This window comes from Dipodomys merriami, unplaced genomic scaffold, assembly GCF_024711535.1.
Source record: "Dipodomys merriami isolate MVZ:Mamm:240054 unplaced genomic scaffold, mDipMer1.0.p SCAF_17, whole genome shotgun sequence".
In the NCBI taxonomy this organism is placed as follows: domain Eukaryota; kingdom Metazoa; phylum Chordata; class Mammalia; order Rodentia; family Heteromyidae; genus Dipodomys; species Dipodomys merriami.
The window spans coordinates 8451173-8476741 of NW_027203048.1; the positions used below are offsets into that span (position 1 = coordinate 8451173).

General features: G+C 48.0%; 1 protein-coding gene and 1 long non-coding RNA gene across 11 annotated transcripts in view; one reads left to right on the forward strand and one right to left on the reverse strand.

Annotated features, from left to right (window-relative positions):
- Positions 1–3398: 3398 nt before the first annotated feature.
- Positions 3399–25569, forward strand: part of LOC138829100 (uncharacterized) — a 57831-nt gene continuing 35660 nt past the window's right edge. The window contains exon 1 of the long non-coding RNA XR_011372487.1: positions 3399–3626. This is a non-coding gene — a long non-coding RNA (uncharacterized lncRNA). The remainder of the gene's footprint in view (positions 3627–25569) is intronic.
- Positions 3991–25569, reverse strand: part of Dtnb (dystrobrevin beta) — a 197348-nt gene continuing 175769 nt past the window's right edge. For 5 of the 10 annotated variants that reach the window (XM_070025158.1, XM_070025153.1, XM_070025152.1 and 2 more), the window contains 5 exons: positions 13144–13303; positions 12167–12256; positions 8771–8824; positions 5632–5663; positions 3991–4048 (listed from right to left, as the gene is read on the reverse strand). In XM_070025158.1, the coding sequence (XP_069881259.1) occupies positions 5659–5663; positions 8771–8824; positions 12167–12256; positions 13144–13303 (309 nt within the window). In that variant the 3' untranslated portion in view covers positions 3991–4048; positions 5632–5658. The remainder of the gene's footprint in view (positions 4049–5631; positions 5664–8770; positions 8825–12166; positions 12257–13143; positions 13304–25569) is intronic. The other 5 variants (XM_070025160.1, XM_070025161.1, XM_070025159.1 and 2 more) reach the window with 3 other exon arrangements.

A 25569-nucleotide genomic window follows, 5' to 3' on the forward strand; every position in this document is an offset into this window, starting at 1 on the left:
ACCCCCTCATGGCCTGCCTCTGCCCTCTTCTTCCACTCTGCCCAAAGACTAGAGCAGATTGAATAGTGACCACCATGTCTTTCTTTTCCTTGGAGTGACCTGGCCTGGGTCAAGGGTAGTCGGCTTCACCAAGCCCACGCCTCACTTGCAGTTACCAACTCAGGCTGGACTTCAACCTTAACCTCAGGCCTTGGGGCCCGGTTTATAGTGCTAAGTATCTGCTTGAATGGACCACAGACCGGCCTCTATCTGTAGCAGCAACAGGCTCCATCACTTCAGAACTGAGGCCGGTGTGGACCTTTCAAGGGCCGCCTGGTTCCTGGCAAGGCTTTTTCTCATGGCTGCTGTGTATTTTAAAATGAAGGCACTGCCCCCCCCCCCATCCCAGCCTTTGCAGAACTGCAAAATGAATACTTCCTTCTAGAACTGGTCAACCAACTTGGTGCCCATTCCTTTTGCAGCCTGCTCCCACTCCAGATGTCTCTTGTTGGAGGCAGAGGGGACTCTAAGAGCCCTGCCCAGAGAATGGCTTCCACACACTGGCTCCTGGACCTGTTTGGGTGTTTTGTTTTGTTTAGTTCAGTCATGGGTCTTGAACTCTGGGCCTGGGCGCTGTCCCTGAGCTCTTTAGGTCATGGACAGTGCTCTACCACTTGAGCCACAGCACCACTTTTAATTAGAGATGAGTCTCATGGACTTTCCTGCCCGGGCTGGCTTTGAACTGTGATCCTCAGATCTCAGCCTCCTGAGTACTTAGGATTACAGGCATGAGCCACTGGTGCGCGGCAGACCTGCCATTCTTAAGCTAGGAGCCCGGACTTAGCTTCTTAAGCACTGTTCTCTCAGAGAAATGGTGCCCACAGGAGGTGGAGTCTGAAGGTTGTATAGTGTGGAATATGGTAGTTACATTTGGAGCAAAAGCCCATGTAGGGGGTTAAGTGTCTGCAATACCCTCACCTCTTAGCCCTCTAGAAGACAGGCAGGCCATTAGCGCCCCCACTACTGATACTGTAGACTCATGAATGACCTTGCCTAGCAGCTGGCATCTGTGATGCTAGTCTCTGTAATGTAATGGCCTTGTCTTCATGCCCCACCTACATATGCCATGTTTGAGGTCTTTGTTTACTGATTGTTGGAAACCTCAAAGAAATTTATTTTAAGGGACCCCAGTCAAGAAATGGCATTCAATGCACCATCGTTCTCTCCTTCATTCCTCTCATTGCCGCCCCCCCCCCCCCCCCCCCCCCCCGCCATCTAGAATGGATTCTGGCTTTTTCCTGCCTGAATGGCCATGGTGTCCTGCACAGATGTAATTTCCCCCACATAAAAACACAGTGCAGGAGTTCTCCCAGTACGTAGACCAAAAGCATCCAGAGCCCCTGGGTGCTGGTTAGAGCTGCCAATTCCCTGGCTTCAGCTCAAGTCTTCTGAATCAGAACCTTGGGAGGTCTGACCTGACCCCTCCAGGAGACTATAACGCATGCTCATCTGGGAGCCACTGACAGTGGATTATTGAAGAGCCCAGGTCGGGAGCTCATTTAGTTTCTGGTCCACACACAGAGAAGCTGGCTGGGGCTTGAGGACGATGTGCGTATAGTTTGCAGCTATAGCTCCCTTTCCCAGAAAGGCAGGCCACCCACCTCCCACACTCCAGCCCCAAACAAGCACCTAAACCCCTCGAGTATGAGCAGAGGCTGGGCTTAGAACCCACCAAGGGGCTCTTCAAGAGCCTTCACTCGCAGGAGGAGCAGCAGGAATTCAGATGGCTCCAGGCATTGCCATGGCAACTGCACCTTTCTGAGCTGGCCAACCTGGGAGCAAGGAGCAAATCGAGCAGGAGAGGAGCCGCCAAGGGAGAACACAAAGCCAGCAGATTGGGGGCGGGGTGGGGGGAGCACTGTGAGAATTAATTGAAGCTCAGGATGGCTGGGACTTAAAACCCGAAGCCTGGGGGCTCGCTGCCTCCACACTCAGGGTGCATGTGGCTCCTTTCCAGAGATCTTCATGGCCACCACACAGCAGCAAGCAGGGCAGGGGGCTGCAGAACAGTTGGATGCCCCTGGGGTCCAGAGGTTGCCAGTATGTGTCCCTCAAAAGATCATTTGCTCCAAGTTGGCTCTAAATGGCCACAGAGCAAACAAGAAGTGTATGCCATCCAATGACCTCCTATGCTCCAGGTAGAGGGAAGGGACCGGCCTCAGGTTTCTGATGTGAATTTTGGTTTGATGGCAAGTGCCAAGAAGTCATAAAATACTCTCCAGGGCCTTAGATAACAGCGGACAATCTAGCTCTTCAGGAAAACAATCGTCCACAATAACCGAGAAAGCGAAGGCACGTATCATGCCCAAATGCTGGCACTGGCCATCTCTGTGGCTGACTTCTCCCCTGGTGCTCGTCAGCAGTGACCGGCCAGGAGGGCCGAGCCATTCCTCCCAGAGGCAGGCAGAGAACAAGAACATTTGCTCTTACGTTGGTCACTATACGGGTGGCCGGCAGCTGCATTCTACAGCTATGGGGGTGGGCACCGCTATACACTACACACATCTCGGCACACCTACTGTTTCGTCTCAACTGTTTCTCTGGTCCATGCTGCTCAGGGACAAGTAGGATCATGGGGGACACAGCCACACAACAGCTTTTAGACCCTCACACCCACTCTTGCCATTGGTCTTGCCAGCTTCCCATGTAGCATTGTGCTCTTCCTTGTTCCTCTCCGGCCTTCCAGCAAGCCAAGAGCCTTCGTCCCTTTTTTGCCTCCACAGTTTTTTCTCATCCCAAGTATCTGCTGACTTGCTAGACCTCCGGCTCCTATCACGTGTGGACAAGGTTTTCTTCTGAGGGTAAATGTCCTTGTCACAACTGAGCAAAAGTCAGCGTGTCTCCCATTCTCCTTGTCCCCACAGCTGCAGTGTCCACTGCGTACCTGCAGCTCATACCTGGGATGTGGAATTGGGCCCTGACCAACTCTGGGCTTGACCTCTGTACAAGGTGGGAATAAGGATGAGACAGTGGAGGGAAGGAGTCAGTAGCCACCGTGTTCTTTCCCAACTGTCCCCTTAGGAGGTTCTCATGGGACTCTACCCATGTGTGGAGCCCATGGCACCTCAAAGCTAGGGGGCTGGGGTCTGCAGGGGGTGGGAAGGGGGAAGAGGTGCCACAGAGCCAGCTGTAGGGGCCTCTCACTTCATTCCAGCCACTGCCCTTTATAAATATTTATAGCAGCTCTTCCACTAAAAATAACATCCTGGAGCCCAGGGAGCAGAAGAAAATAAATGAAAATCACGGTGAATTGGACTTGATGATCACGTGTGTCTAGGCCGCACAGAACCCGAGGGCAGGACTGTGAGAGCATCGCCCGGACAGCGCCCCCTGGTGGCCATGTCCGGCTCTGTGGTCAGCACGCAGCTGGGCTCTCCACCGGGGCCAGGCTGCAGTCTGAGCAGCAGCCCGCACGCACTGCACCGGGCTGGCTCACCGGGCGGGCGGAAGCCTCAGCAGTGTGAGAAAGGAAGGAGGCTATTTTTAGCACTGTGGCCAGGGTGTGAATGTCTATACAACTGCGTAGGTCCTGCAGCTTTCTTCGCATAGACCGAAGACGACGACCTGTTGGCTTTTAAAGGTCAGAGGTAAGAGGAAACCTGGGGCCCCTATACCAGGGGGAGTGTGCCACGTGCCGGCCAGGTGCCAGGAGATTCATCAGGTCACAAACACACACAGCTTTGTGCTTTTCCTTTTCTTTCTTTCTTTTTTTTTTTTTTTTTCAATCTCCTGGTAAATTCCTGATGCAGAGATGAGCCATGCCCTGAGGGGAGGAAGGAAGCAGCTAGTGCATGCAGGGCTGTGGAGGGGAAGGCCCACCAGCTGTGGCTCCCGGCCGTCCCTCCCCACTTCCCACCAGCCTGGCTCCCCTCTCTCTGGCTGCGGAGTGACGTCTGGCAGCCTGCAAGCCCAGTCCAGGTGTGCAGTGGATAGATGGATAGGAATGTGCCTCTGGGGGAAGATCTTCCCTTCGTCTGGTTGTGCCAGCTTGCTCCTCTGTCTTCTGGGCCTGTGCAGGACAGACTCACGGTTAGTCACGGGCACTAGCTGTGAGCCAGCGGAGCTGCAGGGAGGGGCTCAGCCTTTCAAAGTTGGGGTGAGGGGCCTTCTCTATCCTGATGGGAGATGTCACAGGGTCAGAAAATGGCTCCTGTGAAAAAGAAAGAACTGGCTTGTGGGTGGCAGGTTTGGGATGGTGGTTTCTTGGGAAGAACTGTGGAGAAGGGCATGCTGAGAGGGCAGGATGGAAGCTCTAGCTAGCGCCATCACAGAAGAGGCCTTCGGACTGCAAGGAACTGTGGCTTTCAGATTGCTGCGTTTTCTCTTACTCTCCCTGTTGGTTTCTCCTAACTCCTGATGTGGGTCAAAGAGGGCAGGAGCTGAAAGCACATGGCCGGCTCCGATTCCAGCTCTGGCACTGAGCTCCTTCGGTGTGGGCCTTGGTTTCCTCATGTGCACAGAGAGGGGTAGGCCAGATGGCGCTCACACACCTCCTTTCCACCCAGTCCCTCTGCCCTGGGGACAGAGAGGCCTGGCACGCTCCGCAGGAAGGCAAGTCTGCTCCAGATCTCCCCAGCTGGTGGGGCAGCCGGGCCTTGCTGCGTGCAGAAAGGACCTGGCTTGCATGTGCCCAGAAGCGGAGGGAAAAGCCCCTCTTCTAGTCTGCCAATGAGGCTGCTCTTCCGAAGCATGGCTGCCCACCAGTATGCAGGCTGATGCTGCGGGGGAGGGCAGGGGGTCAGCATGGTCCCAGAGGGCTGTGCAGCCAGGAGAGTCAGAATGCCCAGAGGCAGTTCCCGGATGGCAGGGTCTGGGAAGTTCCTGTTCTGGACTGTGGGTCTGCAGCCCTGGCTTTTCTGGAGATCTGGAACCGAAGATGATGGCTAGTTTTTCAAGCTAAGAAGTCAGGGCGTCAGGGCAGGGAGAACCCAAGAAAGAAGGCCTCTCATGGCTGCTCCCCTGAAAGGGAGGCTTCCCCAGAAGTAAGCGCTTGCTGCCTTGTGTCCCTCCATTGAGGGCATCAGAGATTGTAATGCCTTGGAGCTGGGATCAGAGTGGAGGTCTAGGGAAGGAAAAATGGGACTCAGCCACTGGGGATGGCTGCGCTTCGGTTCCTCCATTCTTTGGGGAAGAGAGGAGCTCAGTCAGACTGTTGGTCTGCTTTCTAGTTGGTTCAGTCCTGCACAGCCCTGACATGTCTATGGGTCAGGGACTGAGCAGGGGACAGGGCGGAGGACTCTGCTATGGGGTGGTCCGTGGCTTGAGGGACGGGAGCAGCAGCGGCAGTACAAGGGAGGTAGCTGCGCTCGGCTGGCCCTCTGCTGCATGCTCAGATAGCAGTGTTGGTGCTGCCAGGCCATGCCTGAGGCCAGCCCATGGACATGAAGTATAAGACAGGTCATAGCCTGGCAACAGAGCAAAGCTGGCTTGGTGGCAGGGCTGGGGCGGAGGAAAGGCGCAGTCAGGCTCTTTCAGGCATCCTAATTTAAAGTTAGCTTGTTTGGACAGCTGTGGCTCAGGACCTGTGACTGAACAAAGGGGAAGGGGAACGGAGGCGTTCCAGAAGGAAGGTAGAGGCCACGTGGTACTCACCCGCGCTTCCTGTGTCCCGCTCCTCTGCTAACCTGTGGCAGCATGGGCAGAAATAACAGCAAGGTCACACCCAGGCTCTTCAAAGCCCCAGGATTTTCTCCAGGGGCCTTCCTGACCCACCCAGCCCAGAGATTTCTGGACTTGCCTTGCCCCTTTGTCAACGTTTTTCCTGACCAGGTGTGATAACAGGTGAGTCGTGTCATCTACAGCCCGCTACTCAGCTGACACAAGTCAGCCATGGGGATGGATGCCTTCGAGAAGGCAAACAGTGGGATAGATCTAAGGAGGCTTGTGCAAGGGAGGCACTTCCTGGTTCTGGAAGTGAATACGTGGAAAAAAGTGCGTGTGACTGGGCAGAACTTCCTTCCTATAGACACCTCTGTTCTGACATGCCCAGGCCTGCTCCTGCTCACACGGGGGCCTGGGTGTGCCCAAAGCCAGGGCCACTGCTATCCAGACATGCACCAGGGTTTCTTCAATGTGCAAACCAGACTAGAGCCCTGGGCCGGGAAGGCAATTCTGGAGAGATTCTGAAGGACACAGCAGCATAGAATGAGATACTAGAGCAGCTGAGATGTATTAAGGTGCTTAGGCAGAATGGGGAGTATGGGGGGGGTGGTCCAGGCCTTATCTGTGTGGTCTTGTTTACACTTGGGGTGAGAGGTTGGGCAGATGCACAGTAAGAAGGGTACCCCAATGCAGCAGCAATATTTGGGATTAGCGAGCAAGAGTCACAGTAGCACATGCAGAATGGGAGCTGCGGGGGACATGGATGGGAGTTCTAGTTTGGTCGGTGACCTTTGGGCTCATGGCTTTTGTGTTGAGCAGACCATGTACATGGGACAAAAGCTGACCATGTTGTTTGTATTAGGAGAGCACGAGTCCAACCCCAATGAAGGGTTAGCAGTTTCTGATCTTGAACACATGCCCAGTGACTACAGTCAGTGCTAGGTCTGTGCACAGTACACTCTTGCCTACATCATGGCAGAGGGCCAGAAGGCCACCCCAGAAACACCTGGTCCCATAAGGACATCTGCACTAAGAGCTATACTGTACTACAGGACCAAGGCTATACCGAGAATCAAACTTTTCTTCTTTTAATTATTTCTCACCACAGCTATCTCTTACACTCTTGCTTTCAGGAATGACAACCCAAAGCCATAGAAACTGAAATGTATGGAGTCCCTTAAAGGCTTCACAGAAACACACAGAAGCTCTGGACAAGGGTGAGCGGAGGCCAAGGGCAAGCAGCAAGACAGAAAAGATGTTGACAGGGCAAGTCAGGTGCGTAGACAGAAAGTCTCTGGGCCAGAGATCTGTGTGGCCAAAGGAACCCATCTCAGTTCTTCAGGATGGTTCAGCTGGTTCAGACTTGAACCAGCACTGAGAGCCATGGTTCATGGTCTGAGCAAGGCCTGCGAGGCTGGGGCAGAGTCCTGGGTTTGTTTTGGGGAAGCTGAGAAGAGGCAGAGGAGAAGCTACTGGGCCAGGAAGGGCATGTGGGAGGGGAGGCCAGCCCAGCAGCAGGGGAGGCCAGCCCAGCCGCTGTTTTGCCCTCAGCCAAGGACATTCCACAGGAATGCTGGGATTTGGTCAGTGTGCGCGCGCTGGGGTGTGTGTTTGGGGCATGCTATTTACAGAAGTGGACATCTATCTGTGAGAGTCTCCTGACCCTACTTGCCCTGTGGCCTTCCTACCTGCCCAGAGCATCAGTGTCTCTACCTTCCTCGAGACTGAACCACTTTTTCTACTTCTGGCGCCTCCTGTGGGGGCTGGTGTGCCATTGCCATGCTCAACCAGCTGCTGTCCATTTCTTCCACTTCGCCCTGGCTCACTGCTCACTAGATGGTTTCTGCATCTGCAGGAGGTTTGTCCTCTCCTCACTGATCAATTCCTTCCCTGAGACTCCGAGACCTCCCTCTTTTATCCACACCAGCCTACATGGGCAAAGAATGCTTCAGCGCCACTACCAGGCTTGCCCGCCCCCCCTTCCTTCCCTTGCCTTCCCCTCCACTGCTTTTCACCGCAGATATACACATTTCACCTAGCCGACTCATTCTGCATGGGGCTTGGAGTTGGACATGCCTTGGGGTAGACCCAGGGTCTGCCACTCATTACCAATCCAGTTATCCACACTTGTGAGCTCTGTCTACATTTCCACCCCCTGCTGGGGTGGGGAAGCCAGAGGAGAAGGCCGTGTTTCAGGGCCCGTAGGTCCCTCTCCCTCCTGAGGCCTCTCCATTTCTTATTACTCTGTTCGTGTCCTCAGACAGGTTCACTGACTGACATCGTACTAAGTGACAGGCATTGGGAAAACAACACCAACAACAGACTGAAAGCTCTGCCTCGGGCATTATGTACTGGAGGAATCCAGCAGCGGATATGCTAATATATGATCAAAACTACAGATGACTCTCAAATATCCTAAGAGAATTCTGTTATCTGTTCAGCACAACACCAAAGGACAGAGATCAAGGGCATGAAGTCAGGAATCAGACAAACCCAATTCAAGCCCAGCCACTGTCATTCAGGAACTCCATGAAGTCCCACAGAACCTACGTCTTCATGACTAAAATGTGGTAATGCACAGCTCACAGTGCTGTTAAGGATTAAGTGAGATCAGACATGAAAATCATTTAGCACAGCCCTCCTCCCACACAACAAGTGTGTATCTCCTGCACACAGTTCTTTCTTGTCTTTAGCTCCCAGGAAGTAACAAAACCACTTGGCTATTCTACCCTGGATAATCCCTTCTTTCTGGAAACCCTTATTATTATACATTTAAAGTATGATCAACTTTTTCTGCTGTCACTTATTTTACATATCTTAGTTTTGCTTTTCTAACTAGATGATTAACTCCTTGAGGTCAGGGGCAATGTTTTGCTTGTATCTACTTCCTGAAGCAGTCTAAAGAGATCAGGAAGTTGGTGTTCGAAGTTGCTGTTATCGGCTGACTTGACCACTGGTTGGCAAACCTTGGGCATCTACTGAGAGAGCGGGGAGAAGGGAGTGCCGGGGCTGCAGGCACAGGGAAGGTGCAGCAGGAAGGAGGGAAGAAGCAAAGTGGGAGGATTATGGCATCTACCAATCAATAGCTTGGGTTCCATTCAAACTACAGGACCTGCTGAGCTGCCTTTACCTCTGTCTTTCCCATTCTGCATCTTCTCTTCTTCTTCCTCTGTACCTTCCTCTGCTGTAAAAACAAGTCCAAGGAGACCAATGAGCCTTCTTGCTCAGCACAAGAAGGAAGAAGGTTGAGCAGGGTAACTCAGGCAGTGTGGCTGGAGGGAGCTAACTCACTAAAGTCCTGCAGTCTCCAGGAGGCATAAACTTGCCTAGCCTGTGCCTGGTGAGGTTCTTGCCCCAGCACTATTTCATGTAAGTCCAGGAACCCTGAGTCCATAAGAAGCACAGCAGTCTGGTGCTACCCACCTTGCTGCTGGCTTCTCTGATGACCAGAGAGGGATTGAGTGACTTTTTTTTTTTTTAATGGTGATATCTACCAGGGAGACACCTAATATCTTACATTCACGTACAAGAAAGCAACCATAAAAATATATGGTTGACGAATACCTAGAGTAGCACTAGCTTCTGTTAAAAGGACACCCAGAGTGGGAATGTGGCTCAATGGTAGAATGCTTGCCTAGCATGCATGAGGTCCTGGGTTTGATTCCTCAGTACCACATAAACAGAAAAAGCCAGAAGTGGCACTGTGGCTCAAGTGGTAGAGAGCTTGCTTCGAGTAAAACTTAGGGACAGTGCCCTGAGTTCAAGCCCCAGGACTGGCAAAAAAAATAAGTAAAAAAGTAAAAGGACACTTCACTAGGCATTTTAGCCGAGAGCAAACTGAAAATGCCCGCATTTGTTTCCCATGTGGTACAGTGCCCATGCCATCTAGGAGCGTTTCCCAGGACGCACCAAAAGGCAGTCCAGATCCTTGTTCTGTAGGGACAAACCCCCACATGGGGGCGGGGAGGGAGGTTCACTAACTGGAACATATTGTGGTGCAGCCGAACAGGAGAGAAGTAAAAATCATGTCACATTCAGGATGGCCCAGGGGACTGGGAAGAAAAGATTTGGGAACCATGCTAGCTGCATCAAAAACTTGAAAAGAAGGGTTTAATTGATTCAGGGCAGCTTTATGGGGGCAAGGATACATCAGCTACAAAAACGATGATCTTGTTCTTCAATAAGGAACTTTCTAACGATTCTAGTTGGTCATGAATGAGTTGGTTGGAAATACTCAAGGGGACTTTTACTTTTACATAGGACAGCAAGTTAGATTAAATGACTTCTAAGACCTTTTTGAATTCTACAATTCCATAATTTAAAGTATCTTTGAAAAGATGAGGAAAGCTATAGGTATGAATACAGTATATGAAAAGGTAATTGGGGGGCTGGGAATGTGGGTTGGTGGTAGAGGACTTGCCTAGCATGCATGAAGCCTTGGTTCCAATTAATTCTTCAGCACCACATAAACAGAAAAAGCTGGAAGTGGTGCTGTGGCTCAAGTGGTAGAGCACTAGCCTTGAGCAAGAGAAGCTCAGGGACATTACCCAAGTCCTGAGTTCAAGCCCCAGGACTGGCAAAAAGAAAAAAAAAAGATAATCCGAATATCTTTTCATTCTAACAAAACCTTGAGAAGCCATACTCAAGTGAACTATCAACTGGTGTTGGTATGGGCAAGGCTCTTCTTTTCACAGAAAAACTGGCTTTTCATGCCAGATGGGGTAATTCCAGCACTTAGTCAGAGGCAGGAAGATTGCCAGTTTGAGGCCAACCTGTACTACATGGTGAGATTCTTAAAATAAAACAAAGTAACAAGAACAAAACACCTCCGTAGTTTCCAGGGATGCTATACAACACGTGGATTAAATCCACATTGCCCCATGGGCTTCAATGCTCAGTGACAGGACAGAGTCGGCAAACACAGCCTCACTGAGCCCTGGGAGTAACACCTATCTTGGGATGGGTCAGAGCACTGGCTTCATGTTCTGAAGATCTAAGTTTGTTATTTCTGGCTGCATGACTTCAGACAAATCATTTTTCTGATAACTGCTCACCACATTTCCAGAGGGAGAGGACAATGAGATCTCTTAAGCACCTGGTAACAACACCACACAGTTTTGTTACAACCACCCTTTCCTACTACGCATTACTGAAGTGTCCCCATCAACACCTAATGCTTGAGAAGCTGTTGGAAACTGTAGATGGTTTTGTTTACTGAGGGCCAATCACTTTCAATGGTGTCACATGCTCATCCCAGTGTGCTAAGTGCATAGCCACTCATTTAGGATAAACTCTCACAAGTAGCCACTGTGCATAGGTGTACTTTACTTCCATGGCCTAAAATCCCCTAAAGGACTTCCCTCTGAACACAGGAGGGAGGCCTGTCAGGGAAGGTGGGGAGCAGACCCTCCAATCATCTGTGAAGTCACCCCCAAAGGCTATCACCTCCATGCCTGTGGAGAGAGCCTGGGTTTTTATGGGGGCTTGAGAAACAGGGCCAGATGGGGAAAGGGGCATCAGAGAGCTCCTGACCTGAGTTGGGAAAACCAACTAGACTCCACGTGTATATTCTCTCCTGGAAGAAAATGCCCAGTCTTGAGAGCAAACGTGGGCCTGACCTTGGTTTGGTGTCCCAGGACAACCCTAGAGTTTAAATGCTTTCCCCTGCTAACCACCCCAGCCTTGCCTAACATAAGAGTGTCTGAATAATAATCCTGCAAAACTACTTTGTACTTTAATCATCCTGCTAAGCTACTTACGAGCAAGCACTGTGTTAGGTGACAAGGGACAGAGCTGGGCCCTTGGTGTGAGGAAGGGAGCCCACGCGCTTAGTAACATGCCGTGTGGAAAACAGTTTCTAAGTGTCGGTGGCTACATCTCTGGTGTGGGGATACGAGGCGGTAGACGGCTCGTAAGAGGCCTTTGGCTTTCTCTCTTTCCTGGGTTTTATGTGAGGGGAAAAGGCCTCAAGGCAGAGGTTTCTGAGAAGTCACTGCAGTATTGCCCGAGTGGTGGAGAGATGGAGAAAGAAGTCAGATAAGACTGGGCAGGAAGAGCAGGAAGCGGCAGGTCAGGAACTTCAGGTGAAATCAGAGCCTGGTGGAGAACAAAAGGAGAGGACAGGTTTCAAAAGTGAATGAAACAGGAGAGAGCAGAGGGTAGCGGGTAGAGCCCGGCGGGGTGTGCTGACTCGCTGGCGTCCAGGATAGCTTCAGAGTGAGCCGGTGTTTGGCCTAGGGAGAGCTGCTGTGGACAAAGCAGGCGGGAAACGAGTGAGTGAGGAAGGGGCCTGGCTGCACTTCAGAGATGTATTTCCTACATTCAGAACTGGATTTGCTCCACTAGACATATCAACTGTGTCACTGCTGTTCTGTGCTCATGGGTCATGGGCGGTGCGCTGGGTGAAGAGCTCATGTGTTCCTGGAAGGAAAACTGCATGGTGGGATGAGGTGCGTCCTGGTTGCCCTTCTGCCGGTGTGGGTGTGAAGGGGGCAGGGAGGTTGCCGGCAGGAGCTCTGGGTTTCACCTGAATGGAGCTCCTTCACTAGGGACGACATGGTGTTGGTGATGGAGTCAGCAGCCACCAGCAGGTCATTGCGGAGGTTTCTCCTGGTTCCTGTGGAGTCAGAGCAGATGGCAGGGAGGGTGGGTGGGTGGGGATAACACGCGCTGGGCTGATGCCTTGGGACCCAGGTGTGAAACAGCTAAGGGGAGATAGGGCCACCGCAAGTTCACCTGCTCCCCACACATCAGGAGCCCGGGCCCACCCCCACTCCACCCGGAGAGTAGAGTCTGTCACGTCCACGCTTCACAGCTACTGTGTGTGTAATACACATGCTACTGTGGGAATGCAGAGCACGCCTCACTCCAGCGCTCCTCAGCTTTGAAGGAGCTCCCCAAGCCCCCAACTCCACATTCTTAGCCCTGGCCAAGACTTCCTTCCCCAGTACAAGGAGGGCAGACCCCTCGCTCTTCAGATGGCCATGGCAACTGCATACTACTGACCATCAGTTGCCCTATGTACACTATCACTTTTCCTGTGCAAGCCAAGTGCATGCCTTAATTCCAGCCAGTCCTTCCCAGGGGCAAAGCCCAAGGTACTATCTTCCACACACATAGGAAGCTGAAGGCCTCCCACTGAAGATCAGCCCATCTCCTGAGAAGGGGCTGCACACAATTTATTAATCCCATAAACCTGAGACATAAGGCCAAGATGAACTCATCATCTAAATTGGGTAAAGCTCAGAAAACACACACACACACACACACACACACCCTCCCTCCCTTCCTCTCAAGGGGACTCACCTTGCGCGAAGGCCTCCTGCACATCTCCCCCAACTCCACACACACACACACACACACACACACACACACACACACACACACACACACACACACACACACACACACACACACACACACACACACACACACACACACACACACACACACACACACACACACACACACACACACCCCTCCCTTCCTCTCAAGGGGACTCACCTTGCGCGAAGGCCTCCTGCACGTCTCCCCCAACTCCGCTCAGAGAGTCCTGTGGGCAGTGCGTGGGGGTGGAGCCGGCAGATGTGGAGCGGACCGGCATGGGCATGGGGCGACTGCCTCCGTGAGTGGGCGATGTGTGTGGGGACCCTGAGGCCTGAGCCTGGAGGATGGGAGAGAAAACATGTCATCTCAGGTCTCCAGCCTCTTTGAAGAAGAAGGGGGTCTGAGCCATGGTGCATGATTGTGTTTGAAAGAAGGGAACCAGGAGACCCCCCCCCCCCAGGACTTGGGAGATGAAGGAAAGAAAGGAGGGATGAAAGGCATCTTAAGAATGGTGGGAAAGAGGCCACTGGCAAGAAAGGCAGAGGCCTTTAAGTGGACAGACTGGGCCTAGCAGCCAACCTCAGAGGGCTGACTCCTTGAGAAATAACACACAGACACTGTCACATTTGTGTGCAAACACCGCCACATATTCATTTTCTCATCTGATTCCCCAAGATTCCCATAGGAATAAAGCATATGACCTCATAGACCCATTTTATAACAGGTACTAACAGGTATAGTGGGAAAGTCTGTGAAAGGCTGCGTCCTTGCTGGAAGTGGATGCTGGAATCCTCTTCCCTTGCAAGGGCAGCGGCTCCCACGTGGTGCCCTGCTCTTGAGTGGTAGGTCAGGCCGCACTGCACGGGCCAGATCAGCAGGGCTGTCACGCTGCACCTGCAGCACTCTGTCATGTGCACCCAGAGCCAGGTGAGAATGGCCACGTTACACAGGAGACCCTCCCATGCGAAAGTCTGGAATAATTTTAGAGGAGCAAAGGGATAAAGCAGATGGAAAAGAAAGAACAAAGGCAGCTCACTCAGCCTGTGCCTCTGCTGTGGCACAGTCTGGGTTTTCTGTGCAAGCCAAACTAAAAAACATTAAGCAAAAGTACGAGAATGAGTTCAAATGAAGATAGCGGTCCTTCTGGACATCTCGCCCCGAAGCCCCACAGGTAACAACCTGCCTGGAGAAGGCTGGCAGGATGTGTACACAACTCCGACCTCAATGCAAAAGAAATGATATACTCTCTAGGGTTCCTTTTTATGTTTTCCTCCTCTCCCTCCTCTTTTTCTTTTCTTTCTTGTTTGTTCGGCTCTACCATTTCAGACACATCTCCAACCTTTTTTTGCTCTAGGTCCTTTTTCAGTTAGGGTCTTGCTTGTGCCCAGGGCCAGCCTCAGACTGCAATCCTTTCACTTACATAGTTGGAATGATAGGTATGAATCACCACACCCAGCGTGTTTTGTTTGATGGGGATCTATCTACTTTTTTGCTAGAGTTGGCCCCAACCATGGTCCTCCTATTCTCTGCCTCCTAAGTAGCTATAATTATAGGCCTAAGCTACCACACAGGTCTATTTGCTTTCTGATGCTGGGTCTTGCTATGCAGCCTAAACTGGCCTTGAGCTATCATCCTGCTTTAGCCTCCTAAGTGCTGAGATTACAGGCTGTCCTACCACATCTAGATTTGTATGGTTCTTATTTGAATCATTTGTGTGTTGGGAAAAAAAATTCAGAAAACTAAAAAATATTACAATAAACCACCCAGATGAGTAATTGTTAATATTGTATCAAATTAGTGTAAATAATTCTGGAGATCTTTTTTACCATTAATTCTTTCCAATCTCAGTTCCTTCCTCTTTTCCTTATTAGAGATTCGGGAATTTTTTTTAACCTTTTTCCTTCTATGTACATGTAGAATTATGAATAATATATTTTCATGCAATTAGTACGTGAATTGTATCATACTACACATATTGAAATTTCATCACTTAGTATACTAAGAATGATCCATGATAAAGATGAACTCAGATCTTTACTTCATACCACATTCAAACAAAACAAAACAAAAACCTCAAAACGGAATGTAATAACTGTCAACAAAATTTCATGAAATGTTAAGAAAAATCTGGTTTCTTTAAGTTGGGCAAGATTTTCTTAAATATTAAACCAAAACCAGAAAATGTAAAAAACCTACAAATTAATTTTTATCAAAAATTTGCCAAAATAGCCAGGTGCTGGTAGTGGCTCATGCCTGTAATCCTAGCTACTCAGGAGGCTGAGATCTGAGGATCACGGTCCAAAGCCAGCCTGGGCAGGAAAGTCTGTGAGATTCTTATCTCCAATGAACTAACCAGAAAAAGCTAGAAGTGGAATGGTGGCTCAAGTGGTAGAGTGCTAGCCTTGAGTACAAAGAGGTTCAGGGGACAGCACCCAGGCCCAGAGTTCAAGCCCAAGGACAGGCAAAAAAAAAAAAAAAAAAAAAGCCAAAATAACTATAAGAAAGTACTGTGAATGCTCTTATCACAAAAATGATAAATGCTTATAATAATGGATATCTTGAGTTGATCAAGACTTAATGTATAGGGCTAAGAAGTTGGCTCAGTGGTAAAAGTGCTTGCCTTGCATGCATGAGGCCCTGGTTTCTATTCCTCAGCACCACATAAGCAGAAAAAGCCAGAAGTGGCACTGTGGCTCAAGTGGTAGGACCCAAGCCTTGAGCTGAAGAGCTGAGGGACAGTGCCCAGGCCCAGGCTTAGGCCCAGAGTTCAGCAACCACGACCAGCAAAAAAAAAAAAAAAAAAAGACAATGTAAAATGTACCAAAATATATTGCATGTATCTTCCCCCCAAAATGTACAATTATTGTCAAGTAATTAAAAAACTTTGGTCTTCAAAATAATTACTTAACTACAGTAGAGATTAATCCATTCAAAATGTAACAGCAACTTAAATCTAAGAATTGAAAGAATAAAACTCTTAGAAGATAACATGAGAGAAAGCTTAATGCACTTAGATTAGGTACTAACTTTTTTTTTTTTTTTTGGTCGGTCACGGGAATTGAACTCTGGGCCTGGGCGCTGTCCCTCAGCTCTTCATTTCAAGGCGAGCGCTCTACCACTTGAGCTACAGCACTACTTCCGGTTTTCTGGTGGCTTATTGGAGATAGGAGTCTTACGGTCTCTCCTGCCCGGGCTGGCTTTGAACTGTGATCCTCAGATCTCAGCCTCCTGAGTAGCTAGGATTACAGGCGTGAGCTACCAGAGCCCGGCGGTACTAACTTTTAAGATAATATATCAAAGCAAAAGCTACAAAAGTATCATAAAATTAAATACTTTCATGCTTCAAAGGACACTACAGAAAATGAAAAGATGGGCCGGGCATATGGTTCACACCTAGGATTCTGGTTACTCAGCAATGGAGATAGGGGGATCACAGTCCAAGACTGGCACTGGCAAAAGTTACCAAGACCCTATCTAAAAAACTAATAAAAAGCTAGGCACTGGTGGCTCATGCCTTTAATACCTAGCTACTCAGAAGTCTGAGATCTGAGGATCTTGGTTTGAAGACAGCCCTGGCAGGAAAGCTGTGAGACTCTTATCTCCAATTAACTATAAACAAACAAACAAAAAAGCCCAAAGTAGAACTGTGGCTCAAGCACTAGCCTTGAGCACAAAACTCAGGGGAATGAGTTGAAGGCCATGAGTTCAAGTCCCAGGACTGGCACAAACAAATAAAACAACCCTAATAAGAGCTGCCATGGCTCATGCTTAAAATCCTAGCTACTAAGGAGGCTGAGATCTGAGGATATCCATTCCAAGGCAGCCTGAACAGGAAAGTCTGTAAGACTTTTGTCTCCAATTAGGCACCAAAAATCTGGAAGTGGAGCTATGGATCAAAGGATAAAGCACTAGCCTTGAACAAAAATCCTCAGGGACAATGTCCAGGCCCTGACTTTAAGCCCCGGACTGGGAGAGAAAGAGAAAGAGAAAGAGAAAGAGAAAGAGAAAGAGAAAGAGAAAGAGAAAGAGAAAGAGAAAGAGAAAGAGAAAGAGAAAGAGAAAGAGAAAGAGAAAGAGAAAGAGAAAGAGAAAGAGAAAGAGAAGAGTGAGAGTGAGAGAGAGAGAGAGAGAGAGAGAGGGAGAGAGAGAGAGAGAGCAAAAGCAAAAAAGAAAAAGAAAAGAAAAGAAAAAAACCAAACCCCAAAACCAAAAATAACAAACTACTGTAAGCAAAAGGTGTAAGCAAAAGGGCTGGGGTGTGGCTCAACTGGTAGAGCCTTGTGTTTGCTAACATTCACAAGTCCTAGTATTTAATCACCAGAAGGGAACAGAGAGAAAGAGGAGTGAGTCAAATAAAAGATGACTTATACAACATAAAGGAAGAAAACTTTGAAATTATGTATCTCATAAGGAATTTTCCTCTAGTATATACAAAGAACTCTTAAATCAGTAATAAAAAGGATGAATAACTTTATTTTAAAATGGCAAATGCCCTGAATAGATATTTCTCCAAAGAAGATATATGAATAACAATAGGTACATGAAAAGATGTTCAACATTACTAGATATTAAAGAAAGGGAAATTCAAACAAGTGACTTTTGAGTGCCAGTGGCTAGCACTCAGGAGGCTGAGATCTGAGAAGCCTGGTTCCAAGCCAGCCAGGACAGAAAAGTCTATGGAATTCTCATCTCCAATTAACCACCAAAAAGCCAGAGGTAGAGCTCTGGCTTAAGTGGTAGAGTGCTAGCCTTGAGCAAAAATGCTCAGGAACAGCGCTCAGGCCCTGCGTTCAAGCCCCAGAACCAGCAAAGGAAAAAAGAAAAAAAACAGAAAGTGTGCTATATCCATTTAATGCAATATTATTTAGCAATAAGGAGGAATGAAGTAGTGATATACGCTACAGCATGGGTGAACCCTGAAAATATTTTGTTAACTCAAAGAAGTCAGTCACAAAAGACCACGCATATAATACTTATTATATGGAATCCTCAGAATATGCAAATTCCAGAGACAGAAAGTAGCTTCGTGGCTGTCTGGGCTGGGTGGGAGTTTGAGAAGGATGAGGAATGACTGTCACATGGATATCAGGTTTCTTTTTGACACTCATAAAGTGTTTCTAAAACCAGTGGTAGTCATGGTAGTGATGGTGACATATATAAAAACGACTTAATTTTATACTTTAAAATGGAAAACTCTATGGTATCTAGATTATAGTTTAATAAAATGATTGTAAAATGACATTATGAAGAAAAATTAAAAATACAAACCAGACTGGGAAAGTATTTGCAAATTAGATTTGGTAGAAAAATCTGTGTTCAGAACACCTAAAGAACTCATGTCAATAAGAAAAACAACCCAATGACAAAATGGGCAAAAATTTGAAAGACTTTTAGCTAAAGAAGTATAATTGCTATACATTACCTTAATAATAATAATAATAATAATGATAATACATTTTTTAAAAGTACAAGCAGACTAACAGTTGCATGAAAGATGCTTAGCATAAGTTATGAGGGAAATGGGAATAGAGATAGAGGGTAGTACTATTATTACCCACCAAAATAGCCATAATGGAGGTATGACAGAATCCAGGGAAGCCCAGATGTTGTTGGCAAGACCAGTGAAAGTACAACCATTTCAGAAAATATTTCAGCAGTTTCTTAAAATTTTGAACATAAACCTAACCATATATCCCAGCAAATTCTACTCCTGAGTAGTTCCTCAAGATAAATGAACACGTTTGCTCAAAACATACATACATACATATGTAAATGTACACTGGCCACTGTTTAATAGCTAAATGTGGAAAAATTCCAGCCTATTAACTTGGATTAATACCCTCCCACAACCGTGGAAGCTTTTCTTGCTGTAGAAAATATTATTAATTCATAATTGTCCACCAGTGATTAAATACATTGTATTATGAAATACTCTTCTGGTTTTGTTAGTAATTACATTTTATCATTATTCATTTTTTCAAGGTATGTACATGTTTTCTTCTTAGTTTATACATGAATCATGAGTCCTGTTTTGGCTATTAATTGCACATTAATTACTGTATTCCGGGAGCTTCCCTCAGCACCATCAGTCTCTACTTTGGGGTCATCTTAAGAGGAGAGAGGCCAATAATACTGGCTAGACTTCATGTGCTTTAAGGTTTAAAAGTGGTGCCTTCTGTACATGAGCAGAAAGACCTAGGATTTCAGCCCCAATTCAAACTAGGTCAGGAAGCTGGGGAGAGAAGGGAGGGAATGTGCACAGCAGGCCACAGAGTTCGATGTTAGAAAGCCTTACAAACTGACAACTTAGATATAAGAGATCACAAAAGTGGTAGATGCAGGCACAGCCCAGGGCCAGCAGGAACAGGATAAAGGTAGAAAGACTGCCCAGCTCCCCAGCAGCCAATGGCTTTTTCACAGCTAACTGCCAACAGTGGCTTAGTGGTGACTGTGAGAAGTTATGAGCCCTGCTGTCTCTCATATCATGAGAGTCAGAGCCTTGATGGAGTCACCTGTGGATTCCGGGAGGATTTGCATTCAGTGCCTCACCATGGAGCCTGTGTGAATCAGGCCTACCCAACCAAAGACCTGATGGGGCAAAATGGTCCCAAGACCCGGCACTCATGAAGGTGGAGATGGGGGGCTCTCATCCACTAAGGTTACAATCCAGCTGTACACACTGCACAATTTCATATGCAGGAAGGGGGCAGGATTTCTGAGATCAATTCTTGATTTAGCCAGGAAATGTCAGGAGTAAGCAAGCTCACAGACAGAGTAAGAATTCAAGATAAAAATTAGATTCAGGGGCTGGGAAGGTGGCTCAGTGGTAGAGTGCTTGCCTTGCATGCATGAGGCCCTGGGTTCGATTCCTCAGCACCACATAAGCAAAAAGCCAGAAGTGGCGCTGTGGCTCAAGTGGTAGAGCACTAGCCTTGAGCTGAAATGCTGAGGGACAGCGCCCAGGCCCAGAGTTCAGGCCCCACGACTGGACCCAAAAAAAAAAAAATTAGATTCAGTTGGGGCTGGGAAGGTGGCTCAGTAGTAGAGTGCTTGCCTTGCATGCATGAGGCCCTGGGTTTGATTCCTCACCATCACATAAACAGAAAAAGCCGGAAGTGGCACTGTGGCTCAAGTGGTAAGAGTGCTAGCCTTGAGGTGAAGAGCTGAGGGACAGTGCCCAGGCCCAGAGTTCAGGTCCCAGAACCAGAGCCATCCCCCTTCCCCCCCCCAAAAAAAAATTAGATTAGGAGAAAAAAAAAGACAAAAAAAATGACCTGTGAAATTCAAACTCACTTCACCAAATGACAGTCACCTGCCATCCCCTCAGAGGACAGCCTAGCATTAAACGCAGGGTGAGGAGTCTCGCAAATGTCCCCAGTGTGCTCTAGGCCAGGCACTGGTACTTGAGGAGAGGGTCAGAAAGTGACGATGAGGTTGAGACAAGACCTGGCCAGCCACCTGGGGCTAAAACTGAGGGCTGGGCACCAGTGGCTCATGTCTGCAATTCTAGTTACTCAGGAGGCTGAGATTTGAAGATCGAGGTTCAAAGTCGTCCTGGGCAGGAAAGTCTATGAGACTCTTATCTCCAATAAACTACTCAAAAAGAGCTGGAAGTGGAATGGTGGCTCAAAGGGTTAGAACACTAGCCTTGAGCCAATAAAGCTGAGAGACAGTGTCCAGGTCCTGAGTTCAAGCCCAAGGACTGATACAAACAACAACAACAACAACAACAACAACAACAACAACAACAACTCTACGATGGGAATGTGAAAACACATTGTCCCCTCCATTGAACATCCACCCTACTGGGGTCACTGCCCTCAACAAGTCTTCTGAGGAAGAGACAAACTAGACTCTTGAAATCGTCTTTGATAGCAGCTGCCTAAAGAACAAAATAAAGGCCAATGGGAAAGCAAGGTTTTTTTCCTGACAGGTATCACAGCTGAGCCCCTGACTACGACCTTCCTGGATTAAAACAGTGCTACAACAAAGCTGGCATTAAACTCTTGCCAGTTTGGCATCTTGGGCAAGTCAAAGACACTAGATACAGCCCACCAATATTGGGGCACTTACGGTCTCTGATGAGGAACACACTGGTGAAGGGGTATCAACTCACTTCACTGCAAGGTATCTGGCAACAGGTCTTTGGATCTGCGGAAAGGATGCTGTGTTTTCTCCACCAGGCACACCAGTCCCCTCCCCACAGTCCCAACCACTCCTGCTCTCAGCCTTATTACTGCCTCCTCTTCCTGAAATGCTCCACAGAGTGTCCTTCCTGTCCTAGAACCATCTTGCTTCTTAAATTCCACCCTGTACATCCTTATGCTAATATGAACTTGTGAAGTTACAACTAGAGGGATCACATTTCTTCTGGAAAGTAGGATAGAAGCCAGAGAAGGCAAGAATTTCTAGAGAGCAATCAATCCATGTATCATTGGAAAATCTTTTATGTGGAATACTCTAATGTGGTAGCCTAAGTAAGACGGCCCCAAATGACCTCTCTATTCATATCCTGCTATAATCATCAGCACTGGAACATGGGGCTAGGCCTAGTTAGTGCCTTGCTTCTAGTGAATCGGACAGATAGGATGGCTGCTACTCTGGGTGAGAGCCTTGCCTGCTCTCTCACTGCTTGCTGACTCTGATGAGACCAGCAGCCACCTTGGAAACTACCCTGTGGAGTGGGATCAAGAGTAGCTCCAGCCATCAGCAGCACTGCATGGAGACCTTCATCCCCAAAAGCCATGAAGAACTGAACCTGTCTAGGACTAGGTGAGTCTGTGAGCCTTCAGGTGACTGTAGCCTTGTAGCCTCGTGAGACGGAGCTGAAGGGCCAGGAACCAGGAGCTGTAAGGTCATCTTGTTCTTCTAAACTATAGGTTTTAGGTAAGTTGCTGTAATGCAATACAATAGGTAACTCATATACTAGGATTACTTATTTTAAAATAGACTCATGCCTATAATCCTAGCTACTTAGGAGGCTTGAGATCTGAGGATGGAGATTCAAAGCAAGCCTGGGCAAACAAATTTGAGAGACTTATCTTTTTCTTTTCTTTTTTTTTTCTTCAAATTCTTTATTGTGATTAAGTGATTACATAATTTCCCAAATTTCACAGTATTGTGGGATAGTGATGCTTAGTCACAAACTCATTCTAACTTTCATGGGGCAAATTGTCTATCGTTGTCTATAACATTTATGAGTTCTATGAGCTTTGCAATACAGTTATTTCTTCCACACTGGGTGATATACACATTTCTTTTGTTTTGTATAGCATCAGCTGTTCCTAGAGACTTATTTCTAATCAACTAGCAAAAAGCTGGAAGTAGAACTGTGGCTTAAGTGGTAAAGAGTCAGTTTTGACTGAAAAAGTCAAGCAAAAATGAGACGTCCTAAATTTAAGCCCTAAGACTGGTGTGTGCGTGCATGTGCATGTGCGCGTACACAGACACAGTCACACAAACACACACACACACACACACACACACACACACACACACACACACACACACACACACACACACACACACACACACACACACACACACACACACACACACACACACCTAGACTAGTCATGTATGACAGAGAGTTGGTGGGGGGAATTTTGGATTAGTACCATCTCTGATAGGCCAAGTACCCCAGGAAAGAGGCTCATTTACCAAAAGTATATGGAAATTACACATAAATTTGAGGCTCAAGCCTCCCAGGCCTATTTTAGGGCATTCTTCTTTTTATATTTGAGGCGGCTGAGACCTAGAGAGGCAAAGAAAGGCAAGATAGATAACCTGAGAGTGTCATAGGCTCTGAGTCCATTCCCCTTTCCTATACTGCAAGTCTCAATTTCCACTATGTCAGTGTTTATCAGGACTTAGTGTTTCTCTGTTTCCTGAGGAAGGAAGGAAGCTGCAAACTCTGAGACCCAATCCCAGTGCTTCCACGGGGGTGAACATTTAGGGATGCAGAGTGGTCAGGATAGGGCCTGGACTAGAAGTTAGAGACCTTGTTTCTTTCTCATCCCTGTGTACCATGCATCTTACTATTTCTGGGGCTCAAAAATAGTAAGTGGCCACTTAACAGCTATGGGGTAGACAGGCACAAACAAAGCTGGAGCACTGTACCATACTGTGGCCTTGTCTCCACAGCACAGCTGGACCTTAGTTTACCAGGCAGGCGCTCCCTAGGGAGACTGCCAGGCGTGCCACTCTACACAAATCCATCCGGAACAAGCAGATCAGCATGAGGCTGGGAGCATACTCAGATAGCACCCTGAGATTATGGAAGCCACACGGACATCTGCAAAGGTAAAGGAACTGGTCCGGTGGCTCCAAGTGATGGGACCAGCGGTCTGGTGGTAGGCCTAGACCTTGTGAGCCCTTGGGTTCCAGCTGCCAAGACAGGTGCGATCAGCCTGGGGAAGGACAGGAACCTTTACAGCATGCTACTCAGAGTTTTCAGGTTTCCTGACATGAGAACAGTAGAATCTTTTAATACAACCTATAACTCAGGATTGAACACAGCTCGGGCCAGTCATGTGTCTAACCAGTAACTAAACACAATGAATGCCCTGTTAACTCAGGTTCTCTGAATACAGAGGTCCCTTGTGGTTGAAAACAATTCTTCTGTAAATGTAGAGCTAGAGACCCACTATAGTCTGAGCAGCAAGCTAGGCTTCTGGTTCTTCGCTTTTCAAATCAGCAGACTCTGAGGACCCGAGAAAGTTATGCATCAAGCTCCATGAAAAGTGTGTGGGAATTAAGAATAAATTTTAGAGGTCTAGGCCCCCAGAAAATAGCCTGTTTTAGGGCATCTTTCATTTTATATTTGAGGTGACCGAAACCTAGAGAGGTCATGGGTCACAAACAAGTCAGCAGGAAGGCTAAGAGGGCACCTGTTTCTTCTGATGACCTGAGCATGATGCAATCACACTACTCAGATTGGGAGGGACATTAATCAGAGACTTTTCACTCTTTTTTTTGTTGTTGTTGTTGGTTGTGGGGCCTGAACTCTGGGCCTGGGTGCTGTACCTCAGCTCTTCAGCTCAAGGCTAGCACTCTACCACTTGAGCCACAGCGCCACTTCCAGCTTTTCTGTTTATGTGGTGCTGAGGAATTGAATCCAGGGCCTCATGCATGCAAGGCAAGCACTCTACCACGGAGTCACCTTCCCAGCCCAGACTTTTCACTCTTAAAGCTAACTAGGATTCTTCTTCTTCTTTTTTTTTTTTGGTTGGTCATAGGGCTTGAATTTAGAGCCTGGACACTGTCCTTGAGCTCTTTTGCTCAAGGCTCGTGCTCTACCACTTTGAACCACAGTTCTATTTCTGGTTTCCTGGTGGTTAATTGGAGATAAGAGTCTCACGGACTTACCTGCATAGGCTAGTTTTGAACCATGATCGTCAAATCTCAACCTTCTGAGTAGTTAGTATTACAGGTGTAAACCACCAGTGCCTGCATGATTGCCTTTTCTCTGCAGTGCTGGAGATCAAACCCAGGGCCTCATGTACACTACACAAGCATTCTACCACTGAATCACAACCTCTAGATCAATCAATCATGGTTTCCTATGGGAGATTCTATTTAATTTCCAGTCAGGGTAAGATATGTGTGAAAGGAGAATCCAGGGCTTGTGACTTAGTACTTTATCTAGAACCAGATCTACTATGGAAGCCAACCAGGTAGAGAATGCTGGAGAAGGTGAGCTGAGGACAATAATCTCTTTCTAGCCCTTCCTCTGAGCAGAGAGAGGAACTCATGCATAGAGACAGAAAAGCCCAGCCAAAGGCCAGCTGCCCAGAAAGAAGGGTACTGTCTTTAGCAGAAAATGACATGGCACTGTTCTTGGCCATCTTTAGGCATACCCAGCATGGTGCCTGGCTCATAGGGATCCGTACTTAGTATTTCCTTCTCTTCCTTCCCCAGCTGACCAAGTAGGGACTGACATCTACTTACTTTTTTTTTGGTGCTGGTCTTGGGTCTGGAACTCAGGGCCTGAGCCCTGACCCTAAGCTTTTCTTGCTCAAAGCTAGCATTCTACCACTTGAGCCACAGTTCCACTTCTGGTTTTCTGGTGATTCATTGGATATAGAGTCTCATGGATATTCCTGCCCAGGCGGGCTTTGAACCATGATCTTAGCCTCGTGAATAGCTAGAATTAAAGGCATAAAGCTCTGACACCTGGCTTCGGTAGGGATATTCTTAGCTTCTTGGTATAAATTATACTCAGGAAAACAAGCCCAGAGGAGCCTGTGGCAGAAAGTCAGATGACAAGAGCAAATGTCCTCTGTGGGGCTAGGAAACAGCCCCCCTCCCCCCTGCTCCACCAACAAAAACAGCCAGGCTGTTTTCATGGCAACAGAATGGAGGACACTTCAGTCTCCATCCCTCTCCCTAACTCATGGACACCTGCCAGGTAGCAGATGGACTGTGTGGACAATTACCTCCATTTGCTGCAGTATATTTAAACTAAACAGACTGGCCTCTTTGCTGCTGATTTTCAGAAAGTCCTTCAGAAAAGAACAATAACAAAATAACAACAACAACAAAAAAACATTCAGAGAAAGTAGCTGAAAGTCCGAAATGTAGGCGAGTTAACTGTGAGTGAGA